Source organism: Phodopus roborovskii, unplaced genomic scaffold (genome assembly GCF_943737965.1).
Source record: "Phodopus roborovskii unplaced genomic scaffold, PHOROB, whole genome shotgun sequence".
NCBI lineage: Eukaryota > Metazoa > Chordata > Mammalia > Rodentia > Cricetidae > Phodopus > Phodopus roborovskii.
The window spans coordinates 27896100-27919750 of NW_026126517.1; the positions used below are offsets into that span (position 1 = coordinate 27896100).

Genomic DNA, 23651 nt, shown 5'->3' on the forward strand with positions numbered 1-23651 from the left:
GAACTTGTGAAGTTGCTTGTAAACCTCATCAGTAAAACAGTATAGGTTTATCTTCCATAACCTAAAACTCACAAAAGATAGGAAGCATTCCATCCTAGCAGCAGCAATTACTTCTGCCACTGTTACACTAGCTACAAATGAATAGTCAATGGTGAGCTATCTCAAAAAAAGGCATTTACAGATAGGCCGTCTGTTACAAACCAGCTTCTTCCACACCACGTACCTCCAGGACAACAAGCAACATCAACTGACCAGTAATAAATGTTTGAGAATTTATTCCATGCATTTGGCTGGGGCTTGTGGAAACAAAAACAAAGTATGGTGTAACATTTTCTTCAAGAGCTCAGTCTATATCATACCTAATTGCCAGCCAGTGAGAGAAATCATAGCAGAGCTATAGACAAATACTGTGGACAGACATATAGGACCCTAATAAGAACATGACCCAAAATTTAAAGAAGAAAACTGTCTGTGAAAACACATGAGTCTGAATGTCATAGAAGAGAGTCCCTTTGCTGGTAACATTTTCTCTTTTGACCTGAATGCTACTTCCTTTTCTGTTTTTGTTTGTTTGTCTTGTGCTCTCTCTCTGTCTCTCTGTCTCTCTGTCTGTCTCTCTCTCTGTCTCTCTCTCTCTCTCTCTCTCTGTGTGTGTGTGTGTGTGTATGAGTGTTTTTCCTGCATGTATATTTATGCAGGAAAAAATGTTTCTTCCCCTGGCACTGGAGTTATAGATGATTGTGAGCTGCTCCATGGGTGCTAAGAGTTAAATCAGGTCCTCTGCAAGAGCAGCCTGTATGCTCAACTGCTGAGCCCACTCTCCAGCTCTCCCATTTCAGTTTTTAACTAAGACAGCAGGTCTTCTAGAAGCCTGCCTCCCCTATTTAGACATGGAGTCTTCTGGTCTGCCATTCCTGAACCCCTAGGACTAAAGCAAGGTATCTCTCTGTGTTAATCTCCATCAGAACACTAAGTGTAGTAATAAAAAATGGACCTCGCTTTCCAGTCTTTCCCATTAGACTGGGAACCTCTGAGGGCACTGACCGAGCTAACATCTCCCCACAGAATACAGTGCCTAGCATACAGTGTTTATTGGCCAGTATGTGAATTATCCTTGGGCAAGTATTTTAGATTTTCTCGACTCCGTCACCATGTACTCTAAAGAAGGAACAACTGCTTCGAAGGGAGGATGGAGGAGAAAGAAGTCATGTGCTCATCTACACTAGCATCGGAGTCCAAGGCCAACTGACCAACAATCTCGATGAGATAGGCCAGGATCACTCCGTCTCGGAGATCCTGTCGCAGGTCCTGCACAGGCTTCACAGACGGCCTCTTCTTCAGCTGGGCATTCACCCAGGCCACGTAGGCCTGTAGCTGTTGCTGGAAAATAAAAGGTGGAGATATCAGTCTTACCCCTACCCTGTCCCTGTATGGCAGCATGAGAGGGTGAGGTAGAGACGGGAATCTATTTTAGGAAGGAGAGAACGGCTTTAAGATATCCTGATCAGGCCCAGGGCACATTCTCAAATGTCTAGCTTTAGGGCTAACACCTAGGGACAAGGTAATCTCTGATTTATTCAGCACTGCAGACACAGATAGAGACGAATGTTTCCAGGCTGTCACCCCCCACTTTCCATGCTCTGCTGATAGGGATCAAGGCTGAGCCCAGCCAGTATTCAGGTACAATCACTGCTGCCAGAAAGCCATCATGCTTTGCAGTCACGGTTCCTCATGTACTTTATGCACAAGGGACCGTGACACTCGTATTAATTGTTCTTGTGGAACCAGACATGAACCAGGACCCAAGCACAGCGCTGCCTCCTGCAGCTGCTTCCCTCAGAACGAGATGTGGGTGCGGTCATCTCACACTCAACGAAAGCTTTACCCTCCTGAGCCCATAATCCGAGGATCGCTACAGAGTTAGTTTCAAGTTGTCAAAGAGGATCTGGTTACATAAGACTGATGCAGAGAAGGGGAAGAAAACCATAAAGTGGACGGTGACTCTGAGGACTGAGAAGCATTTTCCTTCACTTCATATAAAGTTGGGGCCTGTGCTACCAGGAACCCTGGAGGCTTTTGGTTGAGACATTTAAGGAACTCATTCCAACCTGCACACAGCCCTACACATTCCATTTTCCATTAAACAGAACATGTATTCTGGTGTGTATTATTCCCATCTAGTCAGAAGATTGACATTGCTATCTCAAGAGCATGCAAACAACATCACAGAACGGGTGGCAGATGCTTCATTTCTATAACAGCCCCAGACCCTGAACCTAAAAATTAAGTTCAAGGGCTAATTATATTAAATCATAATTTGGCTGAAGTATGGTTGGTGTCTAAGTCTCAAGCACTTCCTTGGTGAAAGGATGGCGGAAATTACTCATGGCTGCTTTCCTGAGCCCAAATCAAATCTTTGCTAGTTTCTCTGTTGATGGTTGGAAATCGCCACTGGGAGACAGTGCTAAAGTGATAATCCTTCAGTAAACTATAGGACCTGTAATGGCCAGCAGGAATCGGCAGGAGCAATCTAATCCTTTGGTAAACTATAGGACCCGCAATGGCCAGCAGGAATCAGCAGGAGCAATCTAACATTTATTGAGAGCCTGAAAAAGTAAACGCTGTTTCTGGTGTCTTGTGTTTTTGTGGTATTAAGGATTGAACCTAAGGACTGGTGTGTGCTAGCAAGTGGTCTACCCTTGAGCAATATTTTATTCTATTTAAAATAAAATTCTATTTTAATTACTAATTCTGGTTGAAAGACTCAATGAATGTATCTGGCCTGACACGAAACTGATGCTTACCAAAAGGTTGATTGTTTTTACACTTTATTTATTTTGTGTGTGTGCTTGTGCACATTACATGGAGGTCAGAAGATAGCTAGTGAGAGTCGGTTCTTTCCTTCCACCTTGGTGGTCTTGGGGACTGAACTTAGGATGTAAGACATTGGCAGCAAGTAGGTTTGCCCACTGAGCCATCTTGCCAATCCTGGCCATTATTACTGTTACCAATATATATGTGCGTGTGTATGTATATGTATACTATACATATACATATATATTGTATATAACATGAATTAAAATACTGTATATAGACATATATAAAATATATACACACATATATTATATATAAACAAAAAACCAAAACAACCATTGCTGTGAAAAGACACCATGATCATAGCAACTCTTATAAAGGGAACCATTTAACTGGGTAATTGGGTGGCTTACAGTATCAGAGGTTTAGTCCATTATTATAAGGGCAGGACATGGTGGCAGGCAGGCAGACATGCATGGTATGGGAGAGCAGCTGAGAGTAGAGGAGCTACATCTTGATCTTGCAGGCAACAGGATGTGGTCTGAAACACTGGGCATGACTTGAGCATATATGATAATTTAAAGCCTGCCTCCACAGTGACACACTTCCTCTAACAAGGCCATATCTACTCCAATAAAGCCACACCTCCTAATAATGCCACTCCGTATGAGCTATGGAGCCAATTACATTCAAACTACCACAACCATAAAGCCAATGTTATTTCCATTATATGGGTAAAGTTTGGAGAAGTGACGTAAGTTCCCCAATGTCCCCAGAACTAGGGCATGGTATGTCCAGTTCTAAAATCCAGTAAATACTGCCCATGCATTTACAGAGGCCCCCTGCTACCCAGCTCATTGCAGAGCAACCTGAGTCAGACACCCTCCTCCAGAAAGTGGCTGATACATAATGTTCCTAGGTCCCGCCTGAGGCAGACGGGCAAAGGGCACCTCTGGAGTGAATGCTGTGGTTTAAGGTAAACAAGTTAATAGCAAAAAAAAAAAAAAAAAAAACATGAAGAGTAACACTGAGGAGGCAAAACTCCTAATGGGGGAGGAAATACACATCTGTAACACTAGCTTTTGGGAGATGTAGCCAGCTTGAGGCTAGCCTGGGATATATTGGCTCCTGTTTCAAAACAAAACACAAAACTCCTAATCATGTTCCCTGTATCTTTCTCATTTAATTTTTTTTTTGACACAATTATATCTCACAATGCATTCCTGGCTGGAGTGAACCAGGTTGTTCTAGAACTTTCAGAGACCCTCTAACTTCCAAGTGCTGGAATTATGGGCCTGTGTGGTCACACCTGGCTCAATGTGCCCATATGTAATATTAGCCACTTTTTTAAATTCACCCTCTAAGCATTCCTGCTTAAAGTTCTTCATTGGTCTCCCATTATCCTTAAGATAAATCCCACTTCTTAGCTGCCCTGTAGTAGCCCTTACTGGGTACTTTGGCTGTGCAATGGGAGTAGACCTTGTGGCACTTGTGATGATTTGTGTGATCAACCCCTACTCCTCCATGTCCCTGTCATGCCTCAGTCTGTCCAGACCACACACAATCCCCCAAATACATAATGCTTTCTCGACACTGTGCCTCCCTCTGCCTGCTGATGTTTTTTAAAGTCTCGCCTCAAGCGTTATTTTTTCAAGAAAGCCTTCCCTGGTCCTCTCACATACCTCAGACTTCCTGAGGACTCTGTGCGTCACTTGTTGGCTCACTAATCATTTGAGTGCAACCCATGGGACTACAAAGATCTCATACCTTTATGCAGTTGGCAGGATGTCTAGGGAAATGATGGCTGAGTGGATCAGCTGCAGTTGCAAATACAAACTTAAGGACCTGAGTATGGATCCTGAATACCCACATAAAAAAAACAAAACAAAACTGCACAGTGAGGGGTGCATACCTATAACGCTAGTGATGGCATGGTGACAGGTAACAGGCAAATCATAGGAGCTCACTGGCCAGACAACTTACCAAAACTCCAGATTCAATGGGAAAGTTTTTCTCAAAAAATAACAAGAGTTATGGAGGAAGGCATCCCAGCATCAACACACTTACATACAAACGTGCTTGCTGGGGGGATGCATAGAGTGCTAGAAGGGAATGAACAGAGTACTGGCAGGGCATTAGGCATTAGCCCAGCTTGTTGTCCAAGAGGTGAAGGAGCAAAGGAGGCAAAGAGGTCAAGGTATGAAATAAGATCTCTGCAGGGAGTCACTACAGTTCAGAACTATTTGCCTCTTAAGATAACAAGCGCTCAGCAAATATTTGCTTCTATGACAGAACCATGTGTTACATTTCATCAGGCCTACACCTAAGTTACTGCAGAAGTTCACTGTGCAGGGACATAATTTTTCAGTAGGTGAAGATAATTTCTTCTTAAGCAACCATAGCCTTGCCTTGGCTGCAAAGAAGTAAATTGTCTAGGATAAACAAATGACCACTGGTCCTCTCTATTTGATGCATGGCAAGACAACAAAGAGGCGCCTAACTACTTCTCATGCACATTAACCAATCCCTGCTGGGGTCTTCCAACAAAGGAGGATCCACAGCATCAGTTGTAACAAGTTTCAGAGCATCATCTCTTTTGTATCAAAAGCTATGATAGTTCCCTTAAATACACTTTTCTCTCTTGTTAATCTGATGGATGCAGATGTTCTATCTATGATGACTAAAAACTGAGACTCAAAATAAGGGTGAAATAATCTGTTCAATGTCACCCAGATAGTGAACCATGAATATGAGATTTGAATTTAATACCCAAGGCAAAAGTTCTTTCCACACTTAAATTAATGCATCTCTGAGCTGTGATTCTGTAAACCTCCAAAGATGCTCTTTAGTCTAGAGAACCGGTCCACAGGCGCTGTGTGGGTCCCTCATGTACTACTCATCTACACTAAGTGGCTCCCGAGTGCTCAGTGTGGTTCACACCAGCCATATCAGCATCACCTGGGAATCTGCTGGAAACACAGACTATTCTTAGCACCTCCCAGCTCTGCCAAATCAGAACTTGTGTATTAACGGGATCCCCTGATGTCTGGGTGCCCACTGGAGTATGAAAAAGCACCAACTCAGACCACTAGTCCTCTCTCCAGATGCATGGCAAGACAGAGAAGAGCTGGGGTGTAGTTCAGTGCCAGAGTGCCTCCTCAGCTTAGGGGAATTTCCATTCTTCTGGACTAAAATTCTCTGAAATCCCGACACTTCCTACCCACTTCCATGCATCAGATATAAAGGGTGTATTATAAAGTGTATGTGAAGCTCCCTCGCTTATTTCTCTGTTTCTTTTTCCTCTCTTCTGTCTTCCCTTGAACCCCACTGTTGGTCATATGGATGGGGTCATTAAAAAACCCCTAATTAATAACTTTTTGTTGAGAAATAATTTCTTGCCCTTTGGGCTTGGAATATGGTTCCACAGGTAGATGGCTTGCCATGCAGAAGGCTCTGGGTTCAACCACAGGCACTACATAAAGTAGGCATGGTGATGATATGCCTGTAATCCCCTTCAGGCAGGAGGATCAGAAATTTAAGGTCATGCTTAGTTGCGCAGAAATTTTGAGGCTAGCTGTGACTATATGACATCCTACCTTACAAAAAAAAAAAAGGAAGGTGACTATACAAAGAGCTCGTTCATCTGTACTCATTACCCAGATAACCACGAGAGAACCACAACACAATCATCAAAACAGGAAACCACCACTGATATAATCTACAGACTTCTTTCTAATTTATTTTTTTAAATAGGTGTCACATGGGTCCTGGAATCAAAAAAAGTCATCAGGCTTGGTGGCAAGCACTGAGCTATCTTACTGACCTTTGTTTTATTGCTATCTTTTTTTGAAGATGAAATTTAGGTTATAGGTTTTTGGCAAGAGTATCATGCCTTTCTGAAGGCTTTTAATTCTTTCTTTCCTTTTTTTTTTTTTTTTTTTTTTTTGTGTGTGTGGGGGGGTGATAGGGTCTCTTGAAAGGTCCCAAGCTAGTTTTGAACTCATTACATAGCCTGATCCTCCTGCGTTTATCTCCCAAATGCTGGAATTCCAGGCAGGTGATAGGATGCCTCATTTTATGCTGTGCTAAAAAACAATCCCAGAGCTTCATGCATGCCAGGCAAGGGTTCTACCCACAGACACATCAAATATCTCCAGCAGATAAAGTATAACAGAGTCCCTAGAGTTGGGACAATGTGGCTAGACCCCTCATCCTGACAGGCCAGGAAACAGAGAGAAATGAAATTGGGTGCCCCAGACATTCTTTATATATTAAGAATGTCAGTTCCTTGTTTGGTCACATACCACAGACACTTTATTTATAGTAGAGTGTTAAGAGTTTTTTGTTTTTAATTTACTTCCGTGTATGCTTCATTTTCACTTTTAGATCTTATCCAGTTGGAGTTTATTCTTATATATGATATGAAATTCAGCTCTAATTTATCCTTTCCCAAATGGTTAGCCATTTGCTCTAGCACCCATTTATACAGACATACTCTATCTCTGTTCCAATGACTTGAGATGCTACTTTATCATATTCTAAACTTCCATAAATTCTTGGGCCTATTTCTGGGCTTTCTATTCCGTCTCACTTGCCTATGTCTACCCATGATCCAGCAACAAAATGTGCTACTCAGTCTGTTTATTCAGAGACAAATCCTCACTATGTGGCCCACAGTGGTCTCAAACTCTTGATCCTTCTGTAACAGCCTCCCAAGCACTTGAGGAGGGAGGACAGGCTCGTGTACCCCAATCTGACTTCCACTTCACTAAGTAGCCAAGGGTGACCATGACAAATTTGGATCATGAATCTCACAAGAATGGTGAGGGTTGAACCCTGGGCCTCACACAAGGCAGACAAGCATCTTAATATCTTCTAGGGCCAATCCTCTTCTCTTGAAAAATATCTTGCTGTTTGCTTAACTCGTCTTGTCTGTTTATTTCTCCAAGGGAACTGATGATGGGGGATGCCCCTCTGTATGCTGTGAATATATGTTTCTGTTATTGATGAATAAAGCCGTTTTAGCCCATGGACAGGCAGGATGTAGCCAGGAAAGAAGTACAGGTGGGGTTACTTCCTGTAGGAATAGGAGAATGCTGGGAAGAGGAACATAGCGAGTGAATAGCCAGAGAGACACCAGCCATGTAACTGCTGAGAAAGAAAGGGGCCCGGGCACTATCCAGTAAGCCAAGACCAAGTGGAGATACACAGATTAATAGATATGGATTAATAACTAAGAGAGAGCAGCTGATAAGAAGCCTGAGCCATCAGCCAAACAGTTTGTAATTAATATAAGCCTCTGTGTGTTTTTTGGGGACTAAATGGCTGTGGGATCTGGTGGAACAAAAACTCCCATCTTCAAACTTCTGTTTCTCACTGCCTAGTTTCCTAAAAATGACCACATGTTTATACAGAGGTCTATAAACTCCTGTGTGTGTGTGTGTTCTCTTTCAATGGCTATTTTTACATGTTCATTTCTAATTTTATATGTCTTTGATTTCTCCCCTTTTCTTCTTGATCATGTTAGCTAACAGTTTGCCTATCTTCGTGATTATCAATTGTAGTAAGGAGCATCCATTGTCAAAAAAGGCAATGAGGAGACCAAGCGATGAAGAGGAGATCCTAACTGGAAGCATTGCCAGGTAGAAGATGGCAGAAACAAATCAAATGTGTGACAGGATGCAGCGCTGAGGACTGGCTGCCTGGCAGTGCTGTAGGGGCTAAAGGTGACCTGAAGAACAAGTAGTGGGCAAAGCAAACTAAGTTTGGGCACAACCTGAACTATTTGTAGAACACCAGGGTGGGGATGTTTCCCAGCCAGCTGACCAAACACAGATTCAGAACGTAAGACATGGGGTTGGGCTGAAGGCACACATCCAGAAATATCTATGTGGGGCTGCAGAGATGGCTCAGCAGTTAAGAACAGTGACTGCTCTCCCAGAGGACCAGGGTTCAATTCCCAGCACCCACATGGCAACTCACAACTATTTGTGACTCTAGTTCCCAGGGATCTGACACTCTCACACAGATATGCATGAAGACACAAACATGTCTTACACAATGCATGTAAAATAAAAATAAATTATACATATGTGTGAATATATGTATCCATGTATGTTTGCAAGTGGAATAAGAACCGTGCAAGTGACTACCTTCCACTGAGCACTTCCTGTATGCTAAGTACCTGAGCACACACTTTCACGTACTGATAACCTCACACACTGATCCCTCTCAGAACTATTCTTCCTATTTGATAGATGTGAAAAACCGAGGTCATGAGTAGCAGCACAGCTACAGTCATAGGGCTGGTCAATGGCAGAGTAAAGATTTGCATTCAGTGCTTATTCCAAATCCTGTGTTCCAAAAACATTTCAAAACGTGAGGCAAACTCTGAGGAGTTACATGGTATGAAAAGGAATGGGACATGAGGGCACCTAAGGGAAAGAGAACTCAAATGCACTCAGTGCCTATTCTTATGAGCCAGATTAGTTTTTTGTCAGCTTGACATCTGGGAGAAACCCTCAACTGAGAAAATATCTCCATCAAATTGCCTTAGGCAAATCTGAGCGGCCTTTTCCTCATTAATGACTGATGTGAGGACCCAGGCCTCTGGAAGTGGTGCCACCCCAGGAAGGAGGTCCTGGGTGGTGTAAGGAAGCAGACTGAGCAAGCCATGAGGAGCACGCTGGTGAGCAGTGCTCTTCCTTGACCTCTGCTGCAGTTCCTGCCCTGACTTCCCTGGATGGTTTACTTTGATGTGGAAGTATAAGCCAGATAAACCCTTTCCTCCTCAGCACTGCTTTTTGCCATGGTGTTTTATTACAGCAATAGAGAGTAAACTAAGATGAGACCCAATCATTAAAAATCATTGTTATATGCCACTTTCATATGGGAAAACACGCTCAAGATCACACTACCGGTAAGTAGTTCAAACCAGGATTTGAACCCATTCCATCTTACTCCAAAGAATATGTTATTCCTACTATACAAAGAAACCTGGGACTTATCAGCAAGTGGTGGGCCAGTGAGATGAACTCAGGTCAGCAGGTAAAGGCACTTACTGAACTGAGTTTGGTCCCCAGAACCCACATAAGGGTGGAAAGAAAGAATGGGCCCCACAAAGTTGTCCTCTGACTATCACATGTGTTGTGGCATGCACGCCCATGCACACCACATCATCATCCTAATGATATTTTAAAGGGTGGGGGACAAATGTCAGGCTAGGGAAATGTCTCATCTTACCACACAAGTATAAAGAAAGGAGTTTCTTTCAGAACCCTGAAACCACATAAGAGCTAGGTGAGCATGGTGGCCAGTGTAGGAGGTGGAAACTGGGATTCCCAAAACTAGCCAAGAAGGGCAAATTCAAGGGTCTACCTCAACACATAAGGCAGTGAGTGATCAAGGGGAAGACCATTGACATCAATCTCGAGCTTCCATACACATGCTGACACACATATATACATCTGCACACACAAACGTACTGTTAAAGGGAGAAGTGGTAAGATGAGCAATAAAAATAATGTCAGGAGGTTTAGGAAGAATCAGGACAGAACAGTATGTGTGAGGAATTCAGACAGGAGACTTTTGGGACAGCAGCCACCTGAGGAACCCGAACCCCATTTGATGTAGTAATAAAAGATCAGGCTGGTGACCTTTTGGGGAACAGACCCTGTAGAGTGAGGGCAAGGCTGAAGTCAGATGGCAGCCAACTGAGAGGACCCCAGGAGACGGGAAAACAACAAGGAAGGGACAGAGAGGGTCCTAGCTGGAGAGGAAAACAGGACCTGGGAATGAGTGGCTTTTAGGATGAGACTATTCGCAGACCTGGGGAAGGAGTCGGTGAAGGGGAAATGACCTAAAGGAGGAGCATGGCCGGGAGGAAAGGGAAGGGCGACTCCCCGCCCCCATCCAGGGTGAGGAGCTGAGGGAGAAGAGTGGGGGTGGGAAGAGGAAAACCGACAAGTTAGTCCCAGTCCAATTCCCCAAGTATGGATCGAGAGAGAGAGAGAGAGAGAGAGAGAGAGAGAGAGAGAGAGAGAGAGAGAGGAGGGAGTGAGATTTGGAGCAGACCCTATGGAACCACTGAAGACACTCTGCAACACCAGGTGCTGGGCAGTGAAGTTGAGGCCAGCCTGGATCACAGAATGAGCCCCAATCTCTCTAAGAAAGGAGGAGATTTATTTTAAAGGTGTGGGTGATATGGTGTGGGGTAAGTTCCAGATGTAGACCTGAGGAAGTAGCCCAGGATGTTAATCACAGCAGAAGGGGCAGTGCAGGAACTGGGAAGCTAAGTCATCCTTATGAGGGATCCAGAAGTCCTCCCAGGAAGTCCTCCCAGAAAGGTGGTAGTCATTAAAATGTTACAGCTATTTTGTATTATGGCCAGATCCATATAGTTTAAAAAAAATAATAAGCAAATCTTATGTTAAATAAACTATTTAAAATATTAATAGCTGGCACTGGGGACATCTATCACAGTGCACAGCGGCCTAAGTCAGCCAAATGGAATCTAGCAAGAGTGTTAGAACAGCTGCATGGGGCAACTCTTACTGGAAGTGAAGGGTTGGACTGCTCTTCTCCGGGTCTCAGCTCCACATTTTCCCATCTAACATGTGGGGGGAGGGGCTGTCAACCTCAAAATTGGGGGTGGAGTCTCCCGGTGGCCTGTAGACCTCTGCCCTTCTCACTTAAAGGGCAGAAAGGATCCTGTTCCTTTGCTACCAGAGCCTGCTGCTGGCCCTGAAGGACCTGATTTAAAGGAGCAGCTCACCATGCACTTCCTGTCTGAAGCTTACCTTAGAAGAGGCTGTGGTATGAGCCGCCCTGCCTGGCTCAGCTGCTTAGCTTGAACAATAACAGATCGGGCATCTCCCTCCACAGCAGATGAAACACTATAAGCTTTTGGCAAGAGGCTGTCACTCTCTGCAAGCTCCCTCTTTCTTTTGTATGACAGTATTCTTTAAACTGTAACTTAGGTAAGTTAGATATTTGTTTTGCATTGCAAGGTATCAAACCCTGGGTCCCAACATATTCAACAAGCACTCTACCCCTGAGCTAATAGCCTCAGTTCTCCAAGACCAAATGTTTTAAAAAAGATATCTATATTATCTTTGCCTACTTATTTGTGTGTGACTGAGTGTGTGTTCATGGAGGTTAGGGTGTGTGAACATATAACATTTGTGTGGAGGTCAGAGAACAACTTGGGGGAACTGGTTCTCTCCTTCTACTATGTGGCTCCTTGGGAATCAAGCTTGTGTCATTAGACTGGGTGGTAGGCCACCTCATAGGCCCAGAGTTTTAGTTAGTTAAGCTTAGCTTTTTATGTGTGTGGATGTTTAGCCTGCATGGATATCTGTACACCACATGTGTGTCTGGTGCCAGCAGAGGTCAGAAGAAGGTACTGGATCCCCTGGAACTGGAGTTACAGATGGTTGTGAGCCACCGTGAAGGTGCTGAGAATCAAACCTGGGTTCTCTAGAAGAGCAGCCAGTGCTCTGAAGTGCTGAGTCATCTCTCCAGACCCAGGTTTTTTTTTTTTTTTTTTTTTTTTTTTTTTTTTAAGTAGGTCTTCTCTGGTTAGGATCAGAGTGAGGGGTTAAGAACCTGGATCATTCATACTCTTCTTCTTCTCTGCTGAACCTTCCCTCTAATTTCCCTACCTCCCCTTACACCTGGCTCCTAAAAAAAAGATTCATTTCAATCGTGTGTGTTTGTATGTGTAAACGAGAGTGACAGGTAGACAGAGCCAGTGAGAGACGGAGACACAGAGAGAAACAAACAGACAGACAGAAAGTGCCCCAGAGTCCAAAAGAGGGTGTCTGATTGCCTGGAGCTGGGGCGTGGTGGCATGTGCTTGCAATGAGATGGTGGCAGGCAGACCCCTAGAAGCTCCCTGGCCACCCACTCGAGGCTACTTGACAAAGCTCCAGGCCAATAAGGGAACTGATTTTAGACAAAAGGGCAGAAAGCACCAGAGGAATGACCTGCATACACATGTGCACACATATGCACACGTCCGTCTACACCCACACAAGCCACACTTAGACGTTGCCATAAGCCAGGCTGCCCATTTACTGGTGAAAAAGCTGTCTGTAAAAGAAGAAATAAAGACACTATGGAAAGGGGGGCAGAGAGCTCGGGAGCCTTGCTTCCAGAGTTGGAGTTTCCGCTTTTCACTAAGTCTGAAATGTTTCTGTGGCCCTGCCTTTTCTGTGGTTTAATTCCTCAGATTTTCCTAGGATTCCATGAGTCACTAAACTTCACTTCCTCTTTCTTCTTGTTCAAGTTGGGTTTTGGCATTCGCAGCCAGATTTTCACAAAGAAAAAGAGGCAAGGCAGACGGTCGGTATAAGCTGTGTCCGTGAGAGTACAGAACCTGACTTTGTCTTGAGTTTCACCTTTCACTTGTTCTGGGGATGCTGTAAAGATGTCAGTGCCCCAGGCTGGAGACATGGCTCATAGCCTAAGGGCACTTGCTGCTCTTGCAGAGGACCCTGGTTTGGCCTGCAGCACCTATGTGCCGGCTCATAACCAACTCTAACTCCAGTTCCAGGGGATCTGATGCCCACTTCTGGTCCCCACAGGCACCATACACTTATAAGTGCACCAGGATATATACATGCAGACAGAACATTCATACACATAAACATATTTTTTAGAAGATGCCAATGTCATGTATAATTCTAGAAAGATGGAGATTTTATGATAGCTGAGTCAGGCCTCAGAGGAAGGGGAAATAGAAGCAGCAGTGGTCTCAGCTATCTAAGCAGGCTTTGAGTCTGACAAGTCTCATCAGCTTCCACCAAGTCACTCCATGTACCTTACAATCTGGGTTCAAACTCGAAGTGTACACAGCTCTACCCACGTTCTTCATCTGGTCAGCCACCCTTGACCTTGAAAGCCTTCTTGCTGCCAGATGTAACTTTCCTTCTGTTTTTCTTTAGGATCTGCCCTTTCCCTCCAAACAACTCTGTAACATTAGCTTCTGCTCCCTGCCCCTCAGCAACGGAGATCAAAGATTATTGCTGTAGAGGATTTGTTTGGGGTGAGATGCAAAAGCTGGTTGGAATTTTCCCCAGGGAACTCCATGGGACCTACTGTTTATAGTGTTGAAACATCCCAGTGGTTTGGCTCTGTGGTTCTCTGCTGGCCAACTAGGGAAGCAGCAAGTGCTAGAGACAGGGCAGAAGAGGACTGAAAGGCCCAAGGAAGTTAGTTTAATAGTGAGACCGGAGGGCACTGCTTAGCACTCAGACTACAGCAGCAGAAGGTGAAAAGACAGGTATAGGGAGCTCCTTAGACACAAAAGCCCAGGTTAGTTACGATGGGACTAAACTCTGCCAGTAAGGGGGTGGGGGGCACACAGTGTTGTATTTATTTTCAATTAATTTGTTTTGTTTTGTTTTGTTTTGAAGACAGGGTTTCTCTGTGTAGCCCTGGCTGTCCTGGAGCTCAGTCTGTAGACCAGGCTGGCCTCAAATTCAGAGTCTGCCTGCCTCTGCCTCCCAGTCATGTGCCACTGCTGCCCAGCTCTTTTCTATGAATTCTTTTGGTCCTTTGCTGACCCAGTGTTCTTTGTTCATTGAACTTGGTGGCCAGTTGGGTCAAAATAAAAGTATCATTAAAATTTCTTCTTTCTCACATGAACTGGGCCATTTAAATCAATGTTCAGCTTTATGGCCAAAAAATCATGTAGAAAAAGGAAAGCTCAGGTTTTCAGAATGATACCATTTCATATCATAGACTTATAACATTCCCAATAATTATCAGCTCTCTAAACAGTCGCTGTTCCTTTACAAACACATGCTACAAGGTTGGTGCTCAATAAATTCGTGAGAATGAATCAATGCACCTATACTCACTCTATAAGCTAATCAATCAACCTATATATAGTTTAGGGTGTCTCTTAGTCTAGAAACAGAACACATGGCCCACCGTCAGAGCTTCTGCTATCAGATTCACCCTCTTAGCAAATGTGGCCAGTGCTGGTTATGTATATGACCACTTCAGTGGGGATTAGCTTAGGGACAAATACAGAAGTGCATTCGGAAAAGTGTGAGTTTGGGCCTTTGGTCCCCATAGCCCGGACAAAGCCCATCACCACAGATGAAGGATTACTTGTGCTCAAACTCTCCAACCCGCCTGGGGGAGTGGCACCTGGCAAATCGTGCCCTGTCACTGCAGCACATGCCTGGTCTGCCCATCACTCAGCACTGGGAACGCAAGTCAGCCTGGTAGCTTTTAGCCAGGGAGCATCTGTTGAGCTGGCATTGGCACCGGTGGGAACAAAGCCAGTGAACCTGGGTAGAAAGTGAGGAAGTCATTCTAGATAGGAAAAAAAAAAAATAGAGCTGAGAGGTGGAGTGCTCCTTACATTAAATACTCAGGGTTTCTACAGCAGAGCACTGAGGAATTCATCCTGGGAATGTCTGAGAGCCTCTTTCTGGCCCAGTGCTGCAATGCTACTTCATGGAAAGCAGGGGGCACTAAAGGAGACGTTCCCAGCAGCAGCTCTTCTACCTGTCAATCCTCGTCCTTACTCAGTATCCCCTTTACAGGATGAGGCCAGACAAAGGCTCACACTCTGTTTTCAAGAGCTGCCAGTCAGACAAATTCCCTGCCCTACCCTTCCCTTAAAAGAAAGAAAGAAAGAAAGAAAGAAAGAAAGAAAGGAAGGAAGGAAGGAAGGAAGGAAGGAAGGAAAGGAAAAAGAAAAACATTTGTTTGTTTGTTTGCCTATTTATTTATGGAAGTCTAGAAGTGGGTGGATGAGTATACACCTGCCATGGTGTGTGTGTGTGTGTGTGTGTGTGTGTCCATGTGTGTAGATCAGAGGGACGACGGGATGACTTGCAGGCCTCAATTCTCCTCTTCCACCATGTGGTTCTAGATATGAAACTCAGGTCATCAGGCTCATTACCCTTGTGCCCACACCTTTTTATCCCCAGACAAGGACTCATTATGCTGCCCATGGTGATCTAAATATAGCAACATATGGACTAAGCAACCCTCCTGCCTCAGCCTGCTGAGTAGCTGGGACTTCGGCAATGAGCCACTTCCCTCAGTCAAGCTTTTTGATATGTTCCTGTCCTACTTGAAGAAAAATGGGTAGGGAAAAATCTACCAGTTCACATGATCAGACAACTGGCTTCCTGCTGACTCACTTTTTCATAGGTCATTGACTTAACTTTCGGCCTCTTAGCCATTCACATCAAAACAAGGCAGAAGTTCAGTCTTCTCCACAAGCATGATGTCTGTACTACCAAAGGTTCCCAAGTATGATGCTTTCTTTATCTTCGTTGGCCTGTGAACTCCATTAGGGGACAGACTCTGTTATTTGGCTTCTATTTCCGGAGCCTGGCACTGTGCCTGGCAAACACAGTAATTCAGTGAGTGTTTGGTGAGTGATTGCCTGCACACGTATACCAGCTGAGTGGTGGGTAATCTGACCTCAACAAACACAAAGGGATAGTGTTTGCTTCTTTTCATGGTTTTATTAGTTAGAAAGTGTTTCTATGATCTCCCCAAAACATTACTCTTTTGTAATTTTCTTAACATTAAACATCCTATTAGGGTTTTACCAGTAGGTTTTGGCTCTCCCTATCCAATTTTCAATGGCTGTATATATTTCTCTCATCCAATGAATGAATAAACAAATGGTTATTGGTCAAACCATATTATAACATAGGTCTATTAAAATCTTCCAACACAAAAACCAAATTTTTTTGTTTTTTGCTTTTGTTCTTTTTTTAAAGAAGTTTATCCCCCCCAGGAAAAACACTGGCAGAAATTCATATTGCTAAAGACAATGTTAATATAACAACCAATACAAAGTATCTTGAGCTAGGTGTTGAGGGATGTGCCAGCAACTCCAGCACTGGAGAAATGGAGACAGGATGAACAGGAATTCAATGTCATCCTTTGCTACATATGGAGTTCAGGGCCAGCCTGGGTTACACAAGACCCTGTATCAGAAATAACAGGCCTGGGAGACGGGTCAGTCATGAAGTGCTTGCTATGTAAACCTGACGATGAAATGCCTAGCACCTATGTAAAAAGCCAGACACAACGGCACACAGCTGTAAACCTTGCACTGGGGAGGCAGAGACAGACAGATCCCCACAGCTTGATGGCCAGACAGCCTAGTGGAAATCAATGAGCTCCAGGTTCAGTGAGAGACCCTCCCTCAAAAAGTAAGGGGAGAGTAACTGAAGAAGACATGACATCAATTTTAGGGCTGCGCACACATACCACACCACACACACACACACACACACACACACACACCACACATACAACAAACACACAGACACACACCACACACACACCACATATACATACCGCACATCCATATACACACACCACAACACATACCACATATGCACACCACACATACACATACCATACATTCAACAAACACACAGACATACACCATACACATATACACACAGCACATACACAACACATATACACACCACACATACATACAGCACATACACATACACAATGCATATACACACCACACACACACACATACACACCACACATACACACAACAAACACACACACAGCTTTGAAACAAATGCAGAATAGCCAAGATGGATTACCAATGTCAGTAGCCAAAATCTATGGAAAACTCACAGAGAAAATCAACCATGTCAATACAAGAGATTGCTTTAGCATCAGTGACATGAATCAGTTTTTGTGACTTCTTTGCCAGGCATGCTGAGGCCAGGACTCTAGGTGGGCAATGTGATTGAAGGAGATTCTGTCATACACGGTTATATTTAGAGACATATGGATTGAGGAAAGACCAGCAATAAATAGAGGGAAGCCTTGATTCAAAGGGCAGGGTTTCTCTCTGCTGCTGGATTTCTCTATAATTAACCAATTAAGGCCATCTCTCTGTCTCCTGTGGGAGTTCTCTCTGCCAGGGAGAATGAGGTTGCAGCCCTAACCACACAGACCTATAATAAACCATCTGGGTGATGAAGGATAGCTTCAGATATACTTAGATTATTCCCAAGAGGTGGCTGAATACATGTGTGGTATTCTTAGCCTCAGTAGAAATAATTTCTCAGGGGAATTAAGTGTATTCTGACACTATCTTTTAAGTCTCCAGTTCGTCTTATCACATGACTCTAGCAGAAGAGATTGAATACAACTGGGCCTATTTAGCAACCTTGAGCCTGGAATAGATCAAACAGGGCTCCCACCAACCACACCAATTGCTTCACTCCTGTTATTCAGTAGCATGATTATGTGATAGTATGGGGGTGGGGTGGGACGAAGGAAATATATTATTTTGTGAGAATTTATGTTGACTAGGGAATCATTCAAATTTAACATTAATATTTATATTACTTAGAGGTATAAAACCAAAGTACTGTTTTGGTTTTCACAGGGTACAAATGTACTAAGGGTTCTACTACTAAATAGTACCTGAGTTTACAGAGAGAGCAGTTTATGGGATGCATAGACAATTCAAATACCACTGGAGCAAAGACACATCACTGAATTGCTCTTAACAGAAGAACTGATTGCAAAGTTGCTTTCGGGAATATTCCATTACCACCAAACAATAGGGGGAAAATATCTTTCACCCCTATCCCCCTTGTTTTGGAAGAACTGGCTGTTAGGTGATATTTGTGTAGAGGCAAGGAAATGGTAGCCAGGCTTCTTCATTTTACACGGGTCTTCAGGTGAAGATTTAGAAGTGAAAAAACCAGTAGAAAGCCAAGACTAGGGCTTGGCTCTGTGCCAGTCACCTTCTAATCAGAAAGCGGGTCCTGACACCAAAGAGCAGGGTTACAGCACAAAAGGGGGAGAGGCCATCTGGTGAATGGGTAGGGATTTCACCCAGCTAAGGGACCAGAGAAGGCCCAGGGCAGAGTGAGAAGAGATGAATGGGAATACTGGTGGCCACTTAAAGAGGTGTGTTTCCTGGCCCTTCTGTGCTTCACCTCTGGGTCTGTAGCTCTTTGTTAAGGGTTCCCTTGCATGTGTTCAGTGGGGAGTGATGAAGATGAAGAGGCCAGCCGTGCAGGCAGGATACAAGCTCTGCCCTTTAATGAAGGTTTTGAGCCCCCTCAGCCAAAGGAAAATTCCAGCACAGTTGGTCACACTGGCAGAACATTTCCGTTGGATTTTTCCCCCTTCTGTGTGTGTCCGGAACAAGGCTGGAGCACCAGGGGCCAGAACTGGGGAAGGCTCTAAGGCAGGTCACAACACAGGGCTTCTTAATTAGAAACAGGGATCAAGGAGGGAGCCTGTCGTGCAGCTGGAGGAAAAAAAATACTACATGGAAATTCATGAGAATGGTTGGTTGCCTCTGGGGGAAAGGTTGGGAAGGGAGGGGGTAGAAGCAGGGAATGGCACAAAAGGCTCTTCCATCTTGCCTGTAACATTAATATTTAAGGAGAAAATCGGGTTGGGGCGTAGCTCAGTGATCTAGCCCCTACTCATATGCAAGGGGGGGGGAGCAGGGGTGGGTATATTTTCATATGTTATCTGACTAAAAACACCGGGGCTATCTCGAGGGGTAGAGGAGTAGGGCAGTGGTGGAGCACTTGCATAGCATGCCCAAATCCCCTCCCCCAAGAAATCTTAAATTTAAGAAATCGATGGAGAAGCGAGAGGTGGACGGGGGGGGGGAGAGTGGGCAGGAAGCCATGACCAATAGCCTAGGCCTTCGTGGCTGCTGGGCTAAGGCAACCAAAAGGATGAGTGAGAAGTAGGGGCAAATGGAATAGCAGTGGTCTCAAACAAGAATCGACTAGATCACAAAAGAAGCAAATGGAAGAGAACACAGAATTTTGAGAGAAACTTGTATGAGGAGAAAATGAGCCTGAGTCAAGCCTAGTTCACCTTTCCTGTCAGACGGAGGCTCCCCACAGCAGTTCTCACGGATGGGAGCACGTATTGGCCCAGGCCTGTGACCCAGGTTGCTCCTCCTCAGTGGTGGAGGACTCAGGGAATTCGCCCGTGGAAAGGACCACCCGCAGTCTCCTGCCCTCTCAAACTTTCTACCAATGCCACACCACCACACCCCTCCCTGACTCATCCGGTTAGCTCCTGAAATAGAAAGAGCTCCCTACCGCTGCCTCCTGTTCAGGGCTTTCCTCAGGGATGTCCCTGGAGAGTCCCTGAGAGACATGGGGACCACCTTTCCTGCAAGGAGATGCCTTCTTAGTCCGTGGTCCTAAACGTCCACGACGCTCATTCAAGAAGGTAATCAACCGTTCAGCTTAGAGAGGCCCACCGCCCTTCTGATGCACTCAGGTTCGTGCATCTATCTGCACCGCACCCACTACCTTGGCTCTGCAACCAGGCTCTTCAACTCTGACGTACGATGTGCTCTGGGATCCCCCAGAGGATGCCCCCGCCCCAGGATCCCCTTCCGGAGATTAGGCGGGAGGCGCAGGGTGACGGGGAGCTGGGGGTGGGAGGAGCAGGGCAATTACCTCATTGAAGCCCTCCTGCAGGACATCCAGTAAGTTCCCGCGGGTCAGGCAGGCTAGCATTGTTCCTGCCGTGGGGCTCCCCGGGTGGGGTCGCGCCGCCGCCTCCTCCTCCCTCTGCACACAAAGGCGATCGGCTCAGCTCCCTGGGATCTCTCCTGAGTCCCGCATGCCACTTACTGGAAAGCTAGAGCCGAGCCAAACTAGCGGCTTGCACTGGGCATGCTCGCGCGCGGGCCGCAGCCGGAGGGGCCCGGCGCCGTGTTGGTTCCTATAGAAACAACCAGGCGCGCACGGCAGGCACCGAGAGGCAAGAGCTTGAGCTGGCGGTCAGCCCCAGGTCGCCCGTGAGTTCGGGGAATCCGAGGGCGCTCGCACACGCTCTGGACTGGTGCGCGCGCACGCAGCGAACACTCACACACGCGTACACACCTACACACCAGCGCGCGCTGACACAAGTGGACTTGCCAGCACGAGCATATGCTTACAATCACTACACTGCGGGTTTGCAGGCTGGCGTCCCCGCGCGTGCGCAGGCATACACGCAGACACACACACACACACACACACACACACACACACACACACACACACACATACACACACGTATTCACTCTGCTCTCTTAAGGCTGCAAGCACCTCACCACAAGATGGATGGGAAAAGGAGTGAGTCACAGGATGCCCCCACCCCATTCTTCAGACTAACAGCAACCTTTTTCCACACAGGGCTGGAGAGTGAGGCAACCTAACAGAGAGGAAGTAGAAGGACAAGAAACTAAAAACAAAAGAGGAATCTGAGGAGAAAGGCTGGGGGTTGGAGAGTTAGTAAGTATTAGAATGTAGTAAATAAAACAGTGCTAAACAAATCATAACACCACAACAAAAACATCAAAGATGATTCAGAACCCAAGGTTTTTACCACATGCATCTCTTCTCTTTTCAAAATCACTGCTACAAGGGGAAAGGTGGGCAAGATGGCTCAAGAGGATAAAGGCTCTAGCAGAAGCTTGACACCTGAGTTCAATCCAGGAACCAGGTCAACGGTGGAAAAGGAGAACTCACTCCTCTCCGGTGCATCCACCCATATACACATATCATGCTCTCTCTCACACACATTAATTAATTCTAAAAATAAAATGACTGTTAAGAGCCAACATGGTGGTGTACACCTGTGATCCTTTACTGGGAGCTAGAAGCAGGGAATCAGGAGTCATCCTTGACTGCATAGCCAGCTTCTGGTCAGCCTAAGCTGCGTGAAGTCCTTGCAATAAGTGTGTGTGTGTGTGTGTGTGCGTGTGTGTGTGTGTGTGTGTGTATGCCAGACCTGGCACTCTAGAGGCAGAGGCGGGTAGATCTCTATGAGTCCAAGGCCAAGTTCCAGGCCAGCCACAGATGCATAGTGAGATCTGATCTCAAAACAAAAAAGGCAAACCATATTTTAATGGGTTTTAAGAAGTGTTTTTATTGAAATAAAGCACCCAAAATGCCCTGGTAGATTGACAGGTAAAGCTTCCTTAAGTGTAACAGGATGTCTTCCTTCTGTGGCCTGGCTGAGTCACCACTTTGTTTATTTTTAAGAACACTAGTCATTTGCATGTTTGGAGAAAACTGATCTTTGAAAAAAAAAGAAAGAAAGAAAAGCAAAAGAATGGCCACATTCCATTCCATCTTGTGATCCTAGATAGAAGGAGAGAAATTACACAGTGCTAAGACCCAGAGAAGTCAGAGCCTTGTTCAAGGACACAGCTGCTCAGGGACACGCAACTCAATAATCAAAGAATTACAAACCATTTCTAGCCATCCTGGGTGCCCCCTCAAACCCCATTAGGACCGCAGGAAGAAAAGTCACTACTAATGAACCTATTGAGTCTTAGTTAACCTAATAACCTCTCCCATCACTGGAGAAAAGGAAAAGCCTTACTTGGGGCAGCCAGATTGGGTATCTAAAGCTGCTGAAAACCAAAGTCTCCTGGAGAAATTATGGACCTCTGACCACAACAAGCAGGAAGCAGAATGTCAACCTGCGTTGAGCCGGTTGCTCTGTTGGTTAAATCCTGTGGGTTCCACTCTGGCTGAAGCTGGGGAAACACTGTAACACCCAATCAAACTGACTCTGAGCAGCTGGTAAATCAGAAGACCTCTCTGTCCTTCCCCATTTAGCTGGGGAGTGTCACAGCCAAGACTCCTCACTGTTCCTTCAGTTCATGGCAGAGTACCACCAGGAGGCTCACAAACCTATGCTTAAGGCAATGGAGCCCTTTATAAACAGAAGCACAAAACTTCCAGCTGCAAAAAAACTGCCCGTAGCACATCTACAAACCTAACAATGTACAACCAAAATGTTCAGTTGATGACTCAGTGAGGCCTGCAGACCATCATCTATGCCAGGGGATCACTGTTTCTCGAAAAAACAATCCGTGATGAGAGCAATCCATGTGAACTCAATGCTTTGGAGGGAAGACTTACTATGCAACTGATTTATCATTTAGTCTTTTAAGGCAAGGTCCTCAGGTAACCCTGGCTGGTCTCCAACTTCCTAATTAGCTAAAGGTGACCTTGAATTCCCAATTCTACTGTGTTCTACCTCCCATGTGCTGGGATTGCAGACATGTCCTACCATACCTAGCTATTAGAACTTTGTAAGTTGAAAATATTCTATATTCCATATGTTGTCTAAAGCAGCAGCTACTAGTCACATGTGGTTGTTGAATGCTTGAAATACAGTGAAGGCAATTAGGCAACTAGAATTTTGATGCTATTTAATTTTAATTCATTTAAATATTGATGACATAATTTCAAAGCATTCTGCTCCACTGTCCTACAGATGACTGAGATGTCTCCTCAGACTATATTAGATCAACTATAGCATGTCTCTCATGATTGGAAGAAAAACAAAAAAAAAAACCCACAAAATTGCCGTTGGACCATACAATTTAAAATTGCTCAGAAGATATGTTTATCATGTCTGGTAAAGAACTGTGTTTAGCTCAAAGGAACATGAACATATTTTAATCCGGTTTCCCTACCCCATGCTGCTGTGTTATCAATAGAAGAGTTGGGACAATAAGTAGGTTTGATGGAAGTGGGTTAGGAGGAATGCCTGGAGCAATAATCAACACAATGTAATGCCTGAATATGGGAAAAACTGCAAAGCACTCTGGGAGCTGCAATCCCTCCCGCTGCTTCAGGCCTGGGCGAAGGCAAGGACTACAGCAAACTGCTTTGATTCTGCTTCTGTCTGAACTCCTCAGTCTGTGTTATCTTAGCAACAATGGCAGGCACGTCCTCTACAAACTAAAGCCACTCAAATATCTAAATGGAATAGCAAAATTGATGTAATTTTACTAAACAGACTGGAGGATAAATATTTTGCCC

At 45.0% G+C, this 23651-nt stretch overlaps 1 protein-coding gene across 6 annotated transcripts in view; it reads right to left on the reverse strand.

Annotated features, from left to right (window-relative positions):
• Positions 1–23651, reverse strand: part of Dixdc1 (DIX domain containing 1) — an 80648-nt gene that overhangs the window by 51591 nt on the left and 5406 nt on the right. For 2 of the 6 annotated variants that reach the window (XM_051197434.1, XM_051197432.1), the window contains exons 1-2: positions 20280–20610; positions 1251–1380 (exon numbers count right to left, since the gene is read on the reverse strand). In XM_051197434.1, the coding sequence (XP_051053391.1) occupies positions 1251–1380; positions 20280–20339 (190 nt within the window). In that variant the 5' untranslated portion in view covers positions 20340–20610. Of the gene's footprint in view, positions 1–1250; positions 1381–20279; positions 20611–23651 lie in introns of those variants that run through there. The other 4 variants (XM_051197436.1, XM_051197433.1, XM_051197435.1 and 1 more) reach the window with 3 other exon arrangements.